This window comes from Poecilia reticulata, linkage group LG12 (genome assembly GCF_000633615.1).
Source record: "Poecilia reticulata strain Guanapo linkage group LG12, Guppy_female_1.0+MT, whole genome shotgun sequence".
Lineage (NCBI taxonomy): Eukaryota > Metazoa > Chordata > Actinopteri > Cyprinodontiformes > Poeciliidae > Poecilia > Poecilia reticulata.
The window spans coordinates 25,899,460-25,916,732 of NC_024342.1; the positions used below are offsets into that span (position 1 = coordinate 25,899,460).

At 36.2% G+C, this 17,273-nt stretch overlaps 1 protein-coding gene across 1 annotated transcript in view; it reads right to left on the reverse strand.

The window, feature by feature from the left end:
- The window catches only part of tjp2a (tight junction protein 2a (zona occludens 2)), a 35,290-nt gene extending 23,387 nt beyond the window's left edge, over positions 1–11,903 (reverse strand). Inside the window, exons 1-2 of the mRNA XM_017307746.1 lie at positions 11,169–11,903; positions 6,948–7,077 (exon numbers count right to left, since the gene is read on the reverse strand). Of these exons, the coding sequence (XP_017163235.1) occupies positions 6,948–7,077; positions 11,169–11,308 (270 nt within the window). The 5' untranslated portion in view covers positions 11,309–11,903. The remainder of the gene's footprint in view (positions 1–6,947; positions 7,078–11,168) is intronic.
- Positions 11,904–17,273: the final 5,370 nt, after the last annotated feature.

A 17,273-nucleotide genomic window follows, 5' to 3' on the forward strand; every position in this document is an offset into this window, starting at 1 on the left:
GTTTATCAGATTCTACCAGCGTAAAAATGGCATTTTCAGAGATATGGGTAAAAAAAACATATATATATAAATTAAAACAGGAAAATCTGGTGGGAATTTAAGGCTCAGTTAAGAAAAGTGAGTAGCTCAGAAAGCCCCAGATATAATCCCAGGCTTTTTCCACCAATTTATTTATGAAATCATAAGTAAATAATTCCCACAAAAAGGAGGAAAATGTCCCATTTCATTCCCTTTAGATGGGACAACAGTAATTAAGCTAAAATAAGGAGCCCTGTCTTCCTGCAGGAGGMGCCAAAAGCACTAAAACCAAACCACACGGTGGATGTTTCAGAACGCTGACTCACCGTCACAGGAAATTATCAAACAAAAAGTCTAATTTTATCCACAGAACAGATAAAACTTGAACTAGTCAGCAACCTAAACTCAGCATAAAAACCAAGAAAAATATAAACTGTTGCCAACAGAAGCAGCTTTTGTAACAAACTCAGGGTCAAAGGTCAGATTAGAGGAATCTGATGGGTAATATAATCTGCAACTAATGTTAAAAACATACTTTTTTTTTTTAATACTTTGACTTCTTTCCAGAAAAATCCCAGAAATTCAAATCTAATGGATGCTGGGAGAAATGTTGTGCAGTGGCGCCCTCTGCTGGAAACAAAGCGGCATTACACCTTTGATTTTAAAATGAATAAACAAAATAATGGATTAAAAAAAAAACTAAATTAAAAAACAGAAAAAAACCCAGTTCTTACCAAATAATACAGATGTAAAATAATTTAAAGAAAAAACTGAATTTTTTTTTTTATAACCATAAAAAGAAAAATCTACGGAATAAATCAGAAAATTAATCTTGGTGAGAGAAAAAAAAGATTTCACAACTTTTAATATCAGACAACACTGACATTAGCATCTCATAAGAGATATTTATTGCCATTTTATACCCTTTAAATGATATTCTGCTTGCTGATTTTAATAAAAATTTATTTCTTAAGCATGTATTTCTCTAGATAAATTATTCCACTCATCTTAAGAAATTCTTAAAATGTCTCTTATGAGGTTTAAAACATTTMATATATTTGTAAAAATATATTAAATCTGCCATTTCAAACCCTATGAATTAAATCCAGTAGTATTTCTGTGGTCAATTTTTACATTTTACAGATAGAAACAGAAAAAGTGCCAGAGTTTTCAATGTTACAGCAGTTTAACACATATTGCTGCCCACAGTCAGCCAGCTGGCTGAAAGGCCTCCATGTTTTTCCTCATACTGACAAACCCTAATTTGCCTCCTTTGAAATGAATCTAGTCGCTCAAAAACAATCAATTTGAAATATTTGGGTGTAAATACAATAATATTGTAACAGCTTGGTATATTTATACTATAATTTATTCAGGGACGATCAAACTTCCTTCACATTGATTATTAAAACTCAAACTTGTGACAACATTATGTGACTTCTAATAACAGAAAGTTGCAATTTTATTTAAAATGTTTTAATTTAAAAATGCCACCGTAGATGAGGCCGAGTTGTAAAAATGTTCAATCTAAGTGGTTAAACTTTGATTATTAGTTGATTAATACACTGTTTGTCGTATAAACACCAACATAATGTTCAAAATAGGTTTTTAGGGTTTTTTAGGTTTAACCAWGAGTGGAAAAGTTCCTGAGGATCACAAACTGTTTTAATGGATGTTAAGTTTTGAGTCACTGGGTTCAGGTTCCGGCCTGGAGCCGATAAATAATCCGTTAAAAACGGTGWAATGGCCCTTTACTGGACCTTCCAAACGGACGCCAACTTCGGCGCCGTCCTATCAGCAGGTGCGGCAGGATGCAACAGGCTTCAGTTKGGATCCATAGGGGGGGATAAACCCCGAACATTCCCGGTTTTCTACCCCTAAAAACAGCCACACAAACCTCTGTGGCCGCTCCAGTGTCACTTCTACTCCCGGTGGAGGTTTATAACTTCAGTTCGTTTTAAAAACGGAAGATACTTACGGTTAAATTGCGGGGCGTAAATCTTCTCAGAGAGAGCAGGGCCCCTCTGTTCACAGGCATCACGCACTTTGAACCGTCCCGGACTGGTACCACTGGTTTCCAACCGAACTCCCTAACTGGATGAACGTTTCCGGGTGGCACGTCGGCCGAAGTGACGGATAAAAGTAGGAAAATACACAAGTTTAAAGATTTTACAGCCACTTCGGCTTGACTTAAAATCACGAACTTCGCTCCCTAAAAAAAAAAAAAAAAAAATTAAAAAAAAAAAAAAAAAAAGCGCCGAGGGCTGTGAGCTCGAGCCGGACCGAACCAACGCAAGCAGCGGCGGGGGGGTGACGCCTTCACAAATAGTCAGGATAAATGGATAAATCCACTCCTACGTGAAAACCTCCTTATAACCACACTATTAAATCGTTTAACTCATCTTTAAATATTTAATAACAATTAAAAGCCAAACGGGAAGAAGTAAAATGCACTTACACAAAAGTTGTCGGCATCTTAAACCCCCGGTCGGATGGAGTAGTCCGAATTTCCCATTGATTTTTAAAGCTGTGAAGCTCCCAGGCGGACAGAACAAAAAGTATGACACAGGAAAACAACATCTGAGCGTAATTTATCTATTTTTAGACAGGCTAAAAATAAATCTGCATCAGACACAAAGCAATGAATTTTTACACTCCCACACATCAAAAAATCCCAAACTGCAACATCTAGCATTCAAAGTATTCACACCCCTTAAAACTTTGTCACATTTTGTCCGGTTAGAACCACAAACTTCAGTTTATATTATTAGGATTTTATGTAATAAAGGGAAAAATKTTCTTTTAATAAATGTTTATAAATGAAAATCTGAAGTGTGTGGCATGCATTTGTGATCCACACAGATGTTCTTTATCCAATCTAACCGAGTTAGAGATATTTTGCAAAGAATACTGGCACAAATTCTGAACTTTGTGTTGGTTTATTACATAAAAACTAAACAAAATGCATCCAAATTAGTTTTAAAGTGAGAAAAAAAATGTAAGCCCAAGATATATTAATATTTCATGAAATTATGCTAGAAATAAATTCTCYCTAAAACTATTTAGAATAGTTAAAAAATAAAATGTAGAGTTATTAAACTATTAATCGCCTGTAAAATGTTTTTAAAAATGTATATTACATTCTATTTGCAGTTGCTTTTAAATTGTATACATATAAACAGCTTTTATGCCCATTTTATCTTTTTTGTGAATAATTGTACAAAATCTTTGGTGGAGACGTCAATTCAGACCTTATTAATTTGATCTTTTGGGTGTTTTRTTGTGCCTAATAAATATTACCTCATCATAATCTTCTAATACAACCAAACCAAATTGTTTCCATATTCTGCTGCCACAATGTCTGAACTATAAAAGGAGGCTATAAATTGAATTATCCAGGGAGATAAAGCAGGGATTATCCCAATTATAAAATCAGGGATTAGTCCATGAAGAGGTTCCCAATTAACAAACAAAAAAATGAATCCAAAGTCTAGCAGATGAATCATGGCTGCAATTATTTCAATTTGAAAATGAAGGATTATTTCTCACTCATAACAAGCAGATAGTTTTTATTGATTTTTAAACCTTTATCCCATATAAATATGATTTTTTTGTCATTTACTTATTGTATTATTTTTATAGCAATTGTTTTTTGTTTTTACTTACTTGAATTTTTTTCTTTTTAGAATTAGTACTTTGTATTTTTTGTATAATTTTTTTTACACTTAAAAAATTAAACCATATGTTATATCTTCATATTTTTACTTTTAGTGTATAATTCACTTTATTCCTTTCTACTGTATATTTTGTGTGAGTTGAATCCAATATTTAATTTTCCAACTTTTCAGTGGACAGTTAGCTCCTAGTATTCAACCGGTTACTGATCCCAGCCGCCCAAAAATAGCTAAACACTTTAAAACTCCTTTAAAATGCTTTTAGCTACCTATTTTAACAGTACAAACCTTAAATATATCTTAATATACATGAATTCACAGAGTGGAAACCGTCTTAGCTAGCTAGCGCTGCCACAGAAGCTAACAGTCTTTCTCATCTCCACATTTGGAGTATTAGCCAATCAGCACGACGCAAAATAAAAGGTGCTCCTTGATTGGCTGTTACGAAAGCGGCAGCCAATAGCGTGTCACGTTGCACTCAGTGTTCTAGCTTCGAGATGCGTTCCACAGACAAATTTCAATACGAACCCGCAAATAAGCAAGGATTCACTGTTTAATAAGTAATAACACTGATAAATTATTTTATGTCTGTTTTGGCCAAAACAATCAACTTAATCTCAGCAGTTTAACTTTCTTGATAAGTAAACAGCCGTTTCAGGATTTAGTAAAACAACATAAATAAGCTAATTTCAAAACAAATGCAGCTCTTCTGCCCTTTGAACGCCTATAACTTTTTTCTGGAAGAGGAGTCAGTGTGGTAGAAATAAGCACATTCCAGGGCTGCTGAAAAATGTCAGGCACAGCTCAAAATAGGCCAACCTTATGCAAAGCAGCCTCCCTGACCTGAATTATTTGTGAGACTGAGCCATTAAAACAATGAAGCTTTCTGGATCTGACATGTCTCTCTGGTTAATCATCATCCTGGGTGAGGGAGAGCAGGAGGAGGGGGATCTCTGCAGGAGAGAGGAGTGTTCAAAAATGTTGATAAAAAAAGGAAAGAAGCAGACTGGGAGACRCTGAGTCACTGATTCTTTTAATCCATGTCAGCACACAGATTCTGCTTTCTGAACCAAGGTTTGAACCATCCAGGGACACGAATATAAAACGGCTTCATTAGAAGGTAAAACTAAAGTTTTCATTAGTGCAGAAGTTTGAAAATAAAACCAAAGAGAAAATCTGATGCTAATCTTCCAGAAGGAAGTTAGCAACATCCATAAGATATGATCAGACCTAAACTAAACAAACAGAAGGAAGTTTACTGGATTTCAACAGCTGGTCTCCATTTTAAACCAGATTTCTATCTTTAAGATTTCCCTAAAAAAAGCTTCAACAACAACAATCTATTAAGTTAAACTCAAATATGTAAGGATGAAAATAAAACTGCATTTTAGTGAAACATTATATACAAATTAATGGCACACAAAGTGATTTCAAGCACTATTTTTTGTTAATAGGTCGACAATAATGCAAAGGTTTTGTGGAAGGAAAAAGTGTGATCTAAAAAGGCTCAAACCTGACCTTTACATGATATATTTCACAAAGAGGGTAAGGCACAAAAAGTTATTCCTAACAATTCTGGATGATCATAGAGGGAAGCATCTCAGATTATATATGTAAAGTTTGGTGGAAGAAAAAAAAAACTGTGGTAGAAAAAGGCTCCAACCCAGCATGTAAACGACATCGTTCACAAGCATAACAAGCCACACAAAGTTATTGCAGACAATGCTTGTTTCAATACAGAATGCTGTTCGACACAACGCAAATGGAAAGTTTAGTGGAAGGAYAAGGTGGTAGAAAAAGGCTCCGACCCAACAGTTGTTCTCCAGAATATAAATGACATTCACAAGAAGGATAAGCCACAAAATGTCCTTCCCAACAATATACCAGAGTATATAAATAGAAAGTTTAGTTGAAGGAAAACGGTGGTAGAAAAAATAAAGACTCTGACTTAACAATTGTGGTYCAGAATGTAAAGGAMATTCTTCACAAAGTGAATAAGCCACAAAAGGTCATTGTAAATAATATCAACTGTCCCAAAAATGCTAAATCCCAGCTTMCAGAGAGAAAGTTTAGTGGAAGAAAAAGGTGTAGATGAGAGCTCTAACCTGACAAATAATAAATGACAGCATCACAAGGGGGAGAAATCAGAAAACATTTCCAACAATGCTGAATGATCACAGAGTGCTGTATCTTATTTTGAAAGTTTGGTGGAAGGTAAAAGTGTGTCTAGCTGTGATATGACATCCTTCACACAGAGGATAAGCCACAAAATGTCCCTGCTAAAAAAGTKATAAAATCCTTCATCTGTTACTACCAATTTTACAAAAATTAAGACTTTAAATGCATCAATTTACATTTAAATTTCTTTAAATGCTCATTTGTTTCTGTAACAAATTTACACAAAAAAWTCCCTTTCAAAACTAATCACTGAAATAAATTATTTGAATATTTACTGATTTATATTAGGAAACATACTGAGAGATGTGACTAGTTCTGTTTGTTGGGATTTTACTCTGCATCATAAAACACTTTGTATCCAAATCAAAGTTTTTAACCACATAAAGCTAAACATAGTTTAACTATATCAGTCCCCAGATTAGTTTACCATCTTTTATTTTTCAGATTTTATTTGTATTAATCTGGCAGCTGCTTCAAATGTTTAATTCTGATGGAACAAAATAATAATAACAGCTTCTGATTTATTGATAATATGGAGGAAGAGACTTGGATTAAATTAATGGTGGAAAAGGGAAAAACACTGAGAAGATAAAAAAAAAATAAAGCAAAAGATTTTTGGGGAAAAAAAACACAAATGAGAAAAGGTGCCAAAAATGAAAATGCGGAACAATTAAAAAAAAAGGGAAAAGGTGAAAATGTTTTAAAATTGGAAAAGATGAAAAAACGAAAAAATAAAAGAAAAGACAAATGAGCATTTCAAAAATAAGAAAAAAGAAAAGAATGAACAAAGACACAAAAAAAGACAAAGAAGGGGGGGAAGGAAATATCCAGTGTTTACTAACAACATATTTTAACGTTACTCCACAGCAAACATACAAGCTGAATTTGACAAACATCTGAACTAGAACCAAAGCCGCTGTTCATTTGGTGACATTTTAAACTCTRGGTAATAAATAAAACCCCTTTCACAGCAGCTGCATCATCACAGCAAAGCTTCCTGACCCRAAGCTCTGACCCCATGTTGACCCCTAAACATGGAGGACGCTCCCTCTCCAACGCTCAGCGCGTGAAACGTACCATGGTGATGGCGGAGAAGCTCCTCGACGACAGGCGGCGAAGGTACAAGTAATGGGCTTCTCTGGACCAGCAGAACTTACGGCTGGACTTGAGCAGGTCAGTACTGGTCTGGTCAGAGCAACCCTGGTCCCTGAGAAGAAGAAGAAGAAAAACTCAGCATTTYTCACAGATCAGGGACRTGTGAAAGGGCAAAGGTCAATTTATTAAGTTATCAAAACTGATCCCAACACGACCAGTTGGGATGACAAAGGGTAAAACTAATCAATTATAAATAATTATCTGGATCATGACACATTTATCATCTTAATAAACTGAATGCAATTATTAAAATGCTTGAAAATGAATAGAAGTGCAATAAAATTTGCTGTATGGAATCATATTACTGCCAAAAACGCTGAGAAGCTTCTTAAGCAAATTAAATCCGCACATTTATCAACTGATCACAGGCATTTCTATTCATTCACAGTCATTACTTTTGTTGGAAAAATTGTGCTTTCAATGTTTACTGAGTATTAGTCAGAAAGGGAGGAAGCAGTTCTGATTGGTTGGATTTTCARAGCACACACAGTGACAGCCAACAGGAACAGCATACAAAGAGGAGGAGTTAGACAAAGAAGAATATGAAGGTAAGGAACAGGAAAAGTTGTGATTTTCCCCCTTCTTCTTACATTCAATATTTTTGGCAAGAATGTGACCCCGTAAGAATGGACCCAAATGATAGATATCAAATGAGGCAAAAAAATAAAATAAATTTAGACGAATGTCAGAACTGCAGTGAAAAGTGAAATAAATGGATATTTACTAAAGCACTTCCTGTAGACTTAATTATGGCAGCACAGAGGTTCCCAAAACGGGGGTCAGGGACCTCTGGAGGGTCACGGGTCACACCAAATGAGGGGTCATGAAAGGTTATCAGAATAATAGTAGAGCCAAAATTAATAAACACATCATGAAATAAACGTTCCAWTAAATGTCACATTAAATATACATTAATAAAACKTATTTTTATAAAATAAGCCAATTTAAATATTTGTTTATAAGGGGGATGTTTGTTCTTCCAAAGGCCGACAAGGATCAAAATATTTTTTTCTAGATTTAACTTCAAAGTTGGTTTAGTATAAATTTTTGCTTTTAAAGTAAGAGATTAAGCCACTGCAATAAAAACTTTTCAATCATCTTTTTGTTAATAATGCATTCTAAAAACACCATTTTGAGTTTATTCAACTTAAAATGTGATAAAAACCAGAGAAAATTAAAACATTGCACAGTTATTGCCACCGATATTATAAAACTCAGCAGAAATCTGTCTGTATTTCTGGGTGTTTATGAGCCGCTGAGCCCTGAGCTTTAAATTTTTAACGACGCTTCTGAAATATTCAGAGGGAAAGTCTCAGCGGCCGGACTGTCAAACTGTCAACTCTTCAGTCTGATTCACCAAACACTTCAGGACCCGCTTTTAGAAAGTCCAAAACACAGTTTGGCCTTTAAAACCTGCAACCAGACCAGCGTCCGTTTCAGGATCTTTATCGTCTAAAAATAAACTTAGTAAATATCAGCTGTGATTTGATGAAGGAAAACATTACAGGTGATAAAAACAAAGATGTTTCTCTCTCTCCTCTCACCCTGACTAACCGCGAGCGACGTGTTCAGTCCTCTGCCAACATGGCTCTCSTTTCCCTCTCCAGGTTCCCATGGTAACGGGTCCCTGAATAATRGCTGGTGCTGCCAGCTAAGCGCCTGCAGCGGCGAGGACGTGGAAGACGGTTGGGGGGTTTCTGATGGTGACGTTTTAGGAAAACAGCTGCTGAGACGATCCTGGGAAACTCATTTTACTGGTTCAGAACATYGTCCTCCATGTTGGTCGCAGCGACAGATTCACATCAACAGTCCACAACGACTGGCCTCTTAAAGTTATTATCATAATGTCACGACTTTATGCTGGTAACCTCACAATTTTATTTAGGTACGTCTTTTTCGTACAACTTTATCCTGCYAACGTCACAACTTCATTCTGAAAATATTACAGCTTTTTTTTGTGATATGACGTACAACATTTTTGTAAAATGAAGACATTCTGGTAATACTATGACTGTTGTACAACTGTTCTCATATTGTGACTCGTAATACTACGAGTTTTAACTTGTAATATGTCTATTGTACAATTTATTCATGTAATATTACGACATTCTGGAAATGTGACAATTCTCTCACATTACAACGACTTTATTCTGGTAAAACTACGACAGTCATAAGAGTATTCTCATTTTTACAATGTTCTTGAAATATCATGAATTTTGTCTTGTAATGTTTCTCGTCATACAATTTATTCTTGTAATCTTACGACTTTGTTGTAGTACTTCTTTGTTTTGCGACTTCTCATGTCACTATGACTTTATTCTAAATGTCTTACTACTATTTTCACATCATTACGACTTTATACTTCGGCCCACTCCACTGTTTGCTGAAGTCCATTCATTCACACCTAAAGGTTTGGACCAACAGGGAAACGAACTCTGGTCCATTTAAAGCGAACTAAAACTCTCAGGTGTGAATATGGAAAACCAGATCATTGTTCTCCGGRAACAGTTTAAGGAAAGTCAGGAGTTTGTTGATGTGTCAACATGTGTTCTCYGATTCCAGAAAACGCTTTAATCAGACATTTTTAATGAATATCTTGTCCTTGAATACCAAAAGTGAGCGCCGTCTCAACCACATATTTTCTTAATAATTCCTCTTGCAGGTGAAGTTTCTTTTTAAATTAATGTCCTGCGTATCGGAGCACAAATAGGCCGATTCAGACAGATTTTCCCCTCTGAGAATAAAACCGCTTCAACAGAAAACAAAAGGTCAGTCATCCTGACATTTCATCTCTGTTTGCTCCACTCAAATAAACCTGAAGCAAAAGTATTAGATAAAAAAAAAAGATCAAATCAACCCAAAGGACTGGAGAGAGCTGAACTGTCCTCCCGTGACTCAACAGCTGCAACATTTAAAGCAATCCTCATTTCTGATGCAACAACATTTCCAATCGCTYTCTGCTCGTCAGCCTCCAACATTCGGGAAACYGAGCAGAACAAAAAGACCTTGGAAGTTTAAACAGCTGAACTCTGAATGCAACAATGTCTCCTTTTGCTTCAGAATATTCTGTTATGACGCCTGGAGGTCAAAACCACCAGATATTCAACTCCTGCTGCTGCTTTCAGTTCACTGGACCAGCAAAGTTTGGACTTTAATCCAAAATATCAACAAAAGGCTCCAGTTTTTATAACAAAATAAAAGGCCTGTTAAAACAGATTTCTGGTTAGAAGCTGAGTTTTTTGGGGGTATTTTCCAAGTTATAAATCAAGGRTGTTCAAAGTAGGGTCCGTGGGCCGTTTGTGGCCCCTGGATGGATTTTGTGTGGCCCACCCGACCAAAACTCAAGAATTAATTCAACAAATTAGGATAAAACAACAATTTTAAATTGAAATCGGCTTACAAAATTGTTAGATGCGAAACAAAGTGATCATATTTTAAAGTTTTCTGCTTTCCTTCTGTTGTCATGGTAATAAACACATAATTTACGCATCGACTTGTGATCCGAGTTACAGATCGATGCATCCAAATCTGCTTTTAATTGTTGTATTGAAACTTGGCTAACTACAGGAAGTGTTTTCAAATAAAGACCAACTTGGATCCTGTTTTAATTGATGAGAAAAGATTAAAATTATTCAAATTCAGCCCAAAATAATAAAAGGTTTTTCATTTTATAATAAAAACGTGCAAAAATAATTTGAAGTTTTGTATCTATTGCTTCAAACGTGCAAGAAAAAAAAAGATTTAATTAAAATAATCATGCTTAGTCTATTGTTAAAAGAAACTGGATTTACTTAAACGTGAATCATTTTAATTAGTAACAACAAAATTTTAGACATTTACTTTTTTGGCAATATAGTTTAAAACAGTCATCTTACTCTAATATCTAAGAGATGTTGTTACTAAAAGTATGAAGCCCATAAAGGCTAGATTTCATTGATACAATCGGTTTAAATACAATATATTACAGTGGACAAATGAACACAAMGGAKAATAATGATCAGTATTTGTCTCTTCATCTCTTCTCTCATTGGTGCTGATGTTATTTTTAAAGCTGAAATCTTAAAGGTACAGAATCCACCTGTTCCTTCCCTGACMTAACAAACACTGAATCTTTTCTGTCTATTTGTGAAACGTCCATCTCACCCCGGGGGTCGCCACAGCTTCCTGCCCGGCGGCATCAGCTCCCGTTTGTTCAGGGGAACGACCCCCATGGCCGCCTGCATGATGGTGATGAACTTCTTAAACTTCATCTTCTCTTTTTTTTTAAGTCTCTCCTCTAGCATCCATCAGACCGCTGCTGCCGCGCGTCCATCTCGTTTCCTCTCATCTGCCCGCGCCTGACTCATCAGATGCTCCGTCTCCGCGCCTCACAGCATCCGCTTCTCCATGGCAACGAGCCTGGGATCCAGCGCGGAGCTCGGCGACATCCCCGCCGCCGCTGCTGACGGACCGACGTCCTTTTGGCTTCTCCGAGCGGGAAGCGAGCCGCCACGCCGTCGCTGGGAGCTGGGATGGCGTCACGCTTACATAATAACAACGGAGCGTCTCTGGGCATTACACTAATGAAAATGCTGCTTCTGCCGCCACCACCATCATCATCATCATCATCCTCATCATCGTTGCTGCTGCTGTCGGAGCCGCTGGGATAATTGTGTTACTAAGCTCTGACAGATCATGGAGGCTCCCCGCCCCCGCCCACCATAATCCCCCCCATCGAGGCTTAGTCTTCTCGCCACTTAAACAGCGACCCTTCAGCCGACACACCCCCCTYCATCAGCACAGCTACGGAACACCAGAAATGTCCAAACCTCTGATACACATGTTCACAGAGTTCGGTAGTAGCACTTACATTTACTCAAATATATTTACTCGAGTTTCTTGTTTGAAAAAAMATAATACTTTTACTGCACTGTACTCTTTACTTTTATTGTGAAGTATCTCTACTCTTTCTTGAGTAACATTTCTAGATTTTCTATCCACTGAATGAAAAACAAACGTTTTAACCAAAAATCCACCAGACAGACACACACCTGCGGCTTTTGTTAAAGTTTCTCAGTTTTTTTTATTAAAGAAACTAATTTGGAAAAAAACTTATTTTGCCTGATTTTGTTACTTATATAAATTATTGTCATTTTGGTCCGTAAAATACCAACATTTCAACTTAAATTTATATTTTAGTCCATATAATTATGGCATTTTTAAATACTAAATGACTGATAATTGGATCAGTCCCTTTGATCGAGTAACTTTTTACCAAATACTTTTTTTTTACTTTTACGCAAATAAGAATGTGTTTCTTTTGGAAGTAAGCTGTCGTCACTCAGCAGTAGCCGAGTTTCCATTACAAATGTGACCAAATTTTTATGATCTTGTGCATTTTATTTCACAATTAAATTAAAAGTGCAGTTAAAAACAACAATTAAAAATCATGCCATGATTGTTTCTTTCTTAAACTACATATGGAAACCTTTTACCAACTACTTTCATTTCTTGAAAAGCTAACATTAACTCACCAAGACAACATAAGCTAAACTGTAATAAAAGATCTACAAAGCTTAAATGTGCCAAGTTGTTAAGTCAAAACCGGCTAAAATATGTATAAATAATATCAGATAAAATATGTAAACTCATGATAAGCTAAGGTCATAAGATTTACAAAGCTAATAACCTAAAAAAAAAAAAAAAAAAAAAAAAAAAAGGTGAGCTAAGGTAAATTTAACTAGAAGATAAAAATCTAATTAGGATAAAAAGATTTTAAAAAAAGCAAAGCTATACTAAATCAACTTAAGATAAGGTTATCTAAGCCAAAGTAAACAAAGATAAGCTAAGCTAAATAGGAAAGTAATGCCAACATAAGCAATAATAAAGTATATTATGATCAAATAAACTAAATTAACTCGTTTCCATGTTCGTCATGAATCATGACTTTGCTTCATGCCAGGATTTTTCTTGCACAATATTCAGAATCAGCCTGAAGTAAAACTGGAGCCGTTTCMCCAGACAGAACCACCAGCCAAGAATGTGCTGAGGTTTTTTACATCGTTTGGTCCCGACTTGCTCAAACACACACCAAGCTCAAAAAGTTCATGGTCTTTTCCTGCAGGTTCTCTGGATTATCCTTTATCAAGCATTAAGTTTTTAAAGATAAACTTGTGTCGTCTGTAAAATCAGCAGAGCCAGATTAATAATCCACCATTGGGTCTCCAGATGACAGCAGATATGCACGTCCTGGGRGGTTCAAATAATAAAATATTAATCTATGTGCCTTCCTGATGAGATGCCAGCTAATGCAGCTCCGAATGGGATTTATGCTMGACCAGCCTGTGGATTACGGCTCTGGATGGTGGAGCCACGAGAGCTGCTGCAGATTTCRGAGCAGGAAAACGACAAAAAGTAGGAACACCGTCAGTACAACACGGGGGAGCAAACTGAGAAAGGGATCATCTCATGTTGACTGTTTAGGATGTTTAATAAAATGTTTTCATCTAGAGAGCTTTTGCTAATTTGTCATAATTTGGGTGATTTTCCAACATTCGGTTCAATTGAGGACAAAAACTGCAACATTTGTTACATTTTCAGCTGCTGTTCTCTTTCACACACAGTCAAATGAAACAAACCCTATGAAAAGCCTGTTCCCCTCCTCGCCAGTTGGGGCGCTGCACCAAGAACCACTGAAAGAAACGACACCAAAACCTTTGAAGACACTGAAATGTAAACCAGAATCAGATTTTAGCAGTTGGAGGATTTTGTTTTCCTCTTTGGATAAATACCACAAACCATTTCTCCTGCTAATGCTAGGCTAATGCGTTGGTTTTGGTTGTATTTTCCCAGAATGCCCTGCGCTGTAGTCCACTTCCTGCTTGGCGTTCACATATGTATTTGATCTGAATCAGAGTTCACCCCTCCTCAAATGAACCAGACTTTCTAGGCAAATGAACTGGAGTTGGATTAAAGCAGATTAATCAGGACTAGTGTGAATGTATCCTGAAAAAAACAGTTAGACAATTTAAGATATGAAATTGTCTTAAATTTAATCTCTTCATTACTGCTCTGGATATTTAGTTTTTCCAGCAAATGGCTTTTGTTTTAAATATATATATATATATATTCCATTTAATTAAATTATTAAATTAGTTGGTGCTTCAATCATTGATTAACCACAACTAATCCAATTGTTTCAGCCCCAGAGGCATCAAAATTAATTATGAAGCTAAAACAAATCCCACAAAAATGATATTTAAATGTGTTTTRAACAGATTTCATCTCCAAACATGTTGCAGACGACTTTAATCCTGCATTAAGGACTGAAAGTGTCAGTGAAGTTCCCATTATTAATAATAGAAGACGGCAGAGCGTGACTCAGCCCTGCAGCCAACTCCTTTGTCGCTGCACGTTTTCTCTTTTCTCACCAACTTTCTATTTTTAATTCCTCAACCGGGTGAGCGAATGTGGCAGGAGTTGCTCGGTCTTCTTAATGCCTTTACATAAGCAGTTTGTTTCTCTGGCCCTTGTCACGTCCCCACGTGTCGCGCAGTGGCGCGGTGGCGCCGCGTTCCCCCGGCCCAGGCCATTACGCAACGTCCAAATGCAGTGCATGTGCGAGCCAGATGGAGGGACACATGCCAGCCGCAAATCTGTGGCGGGAGYGTGCGAAGGGAGAGGGAGAGGAAGATTGACAGGGAGCGAGCGAGGAGCACATGCTCTGCACAGGTGGAGTCGGGATCATCAGGGATGATGGGCGGGAAAAATGTCTGGTTTTTCAATCTGCCGGGACGGAAAAGTTGTTTTTTTCTTTCCTTCAGCAGCAGCACGTCATGCAAGGAGATTAAATAAGCAACTTATCYGATACTGTATCTGATCTTTCAACCAATGGAGGAGGAAAACACTGACATTGCTCATGRGAACGAGAAAAACCAGATTCTCTAAGCTGTGGATGATGACTTCCTGTTACCTCAGGGTTAAYGATTATTTTAATAACMGATTATTCTGATGATTATTAAAATGAAAAYAAAAGACTTTTCATTTAACCTCTTAAGCCTTTTTCTGCCATGTTATAAATACATTAAAATATGCCACATGCATATTTACATTGCTTTTTAAATAAGGAAATAAACATTTTATTGCCTAAAATGTGAAACAGTAAAGGAGTAAAGGAGGAATCTGCTCAACTTAATGACATGTCGGACTGATATTATTATTTTATGGCTTAATTGATTAATGATTGGATAGCAACAGATGCTTAGCAGATTTTTTTTTACATAATTTGAAGCAGGTGAAGCTGAATCTGCACTTGAGATGTTTGAGGTAGAAGATATTTACAGAAAAACTGTTTCTTTTTTTTTTCAGCTTTGGTTTCACCATTTGGCCTTTTTTGAGTCAATTATCGATTCATCGATTACTGACTATGTTGACTGTCATTTTAATAATCAATTAATGAAAAATAATCTAATTAATAATGATTAGAGTTTGATTTATTAATAAATTAAAATGAAGTATCAGAAATTTATGTTTTAAACCATCTTAAAATTGTATCAAATAAACAATATAAGTTGGACTGAAATGTTAAAGAGTTTTAAATTTTATAATTCTGGGACTATTCAGTAAAGTTTTTTCAGTTTACAGTGAGTTGTTTGTGTCTACTGTCGCCACATGCTTGGTCAGCATGGCGGATTACTGCCAAGTCAGGGAATCGATGAATTTCTTCCCTTGATGGATAAATTTACCAATGACTGGACCGAACCCTGACTATATGATTAAACTAGAACATGTTACATTTTGGATTCTATTGTTTTTATTAATTAGTAGGCCGGTCATGATAAGAAATTTAGCTGCACMATAAATCGTCCAAGTTATTGCGATACACAATAATATTGTTGTTTTGGGACAATTTCCAAGTTTTAATGGCATAAAAATGCAAGAACACGTYATCAAAGATTAATAAACTTTAAATTCTAATGAACATTTAACTCTGGAGACAACTTAAATACTCAAAATAAAATAAATTATGAAGTCTCTGTCAACATAAAATAAAATCCAATCTGAATCTCATGTGGAGCTAATTTGTAAATTTATCCGATTGTTTATCTGCAATCTGAACGATCGCTTTGCATTTKATCAGATTCTTACATCAATAACTCGAGTTATAGGCTTATAGATACCAGTAGGATGHAATTCTGACCAGTTTGTCCAGTTAAAGTCTCTTTAAATTGCCTATTTTGCCAGTTTGRGTGATGCAAGCAACCCAGACTGTATTTAAAACTGAGTAAAATTACATTGAAGCTCAGTTTTCATTGTCTTATTAATACTAGGAAGAGCTGCTCAGGACTTCACAGATTAAAATGTTTCTGTTCAAAGGAATGCTTGGCAAACGCTGCCGGCCGAGCAGATGAAACACCTCCCTGCTGCGCTGATCCACAACAAACACAGAGGGAGGATCAAACATTTTAGAGCAARCCGGCCTCTCTGCCTCCTCTTAACACATTTAAAAACAAACATTTCTTCCTCTGTTCAATGGAAAACCGCAGCCAGCACTTCCTTGCCTGCCCACTTCTCTCTGAAATGCTCMGGTTTAGTAATCAGGAGAAAAGAAATTTGAGTCATGAAGCAGGTTCTCCAACCGGTCCGACCGATCAGCAAGTAAACAGCATGTAAATGCCTCCATTACCTCACTAAACAGGGTTCATTATGTTTGACAAAAACCCAATAAAAGTAATAACAAGAACTGAAGGTCGACAGGTCGGGAACAATGAAGAGGAAATGGAAGTAAAACTGAAGAAGTTCCAGCGATTAGAAATGATTAACGGATCATAAAGCTAAAAATAAACAATATCAGGAATTTAAAGACCAACAGGAAGGTTTTTGTCATATAATCACATTTTCCTGTGTTATTKAAAAGGACATAAAATCATTTGAGTCAAACAGGATCCTGCCCTTTGGCTACTAAAGTGAGCCCAGCCTCACCTTTTCTTCTTCCACCAAAAATCCAGTCATAGTTATCTGCTAATGTGCTAATAGAGGAGATCATTTTTAGCCTGTAGCGCTTTTGCTAATTTTGGAAACATTTAATCGCACTGAGCTTCCCCTAATYTGATTTTAATTGAATAAACATCTTTATTGAAGTGTTGGTTATGAAGAATCTTCAAGAAATTATACGTTTGTATTCACGCTCTTATTTTGAAGGGGTGAAGACTGTTTTAACGGCAGTTCCATTTCCGCCCTTCAATCTTTTTTTTCTCAATAACTTTATTT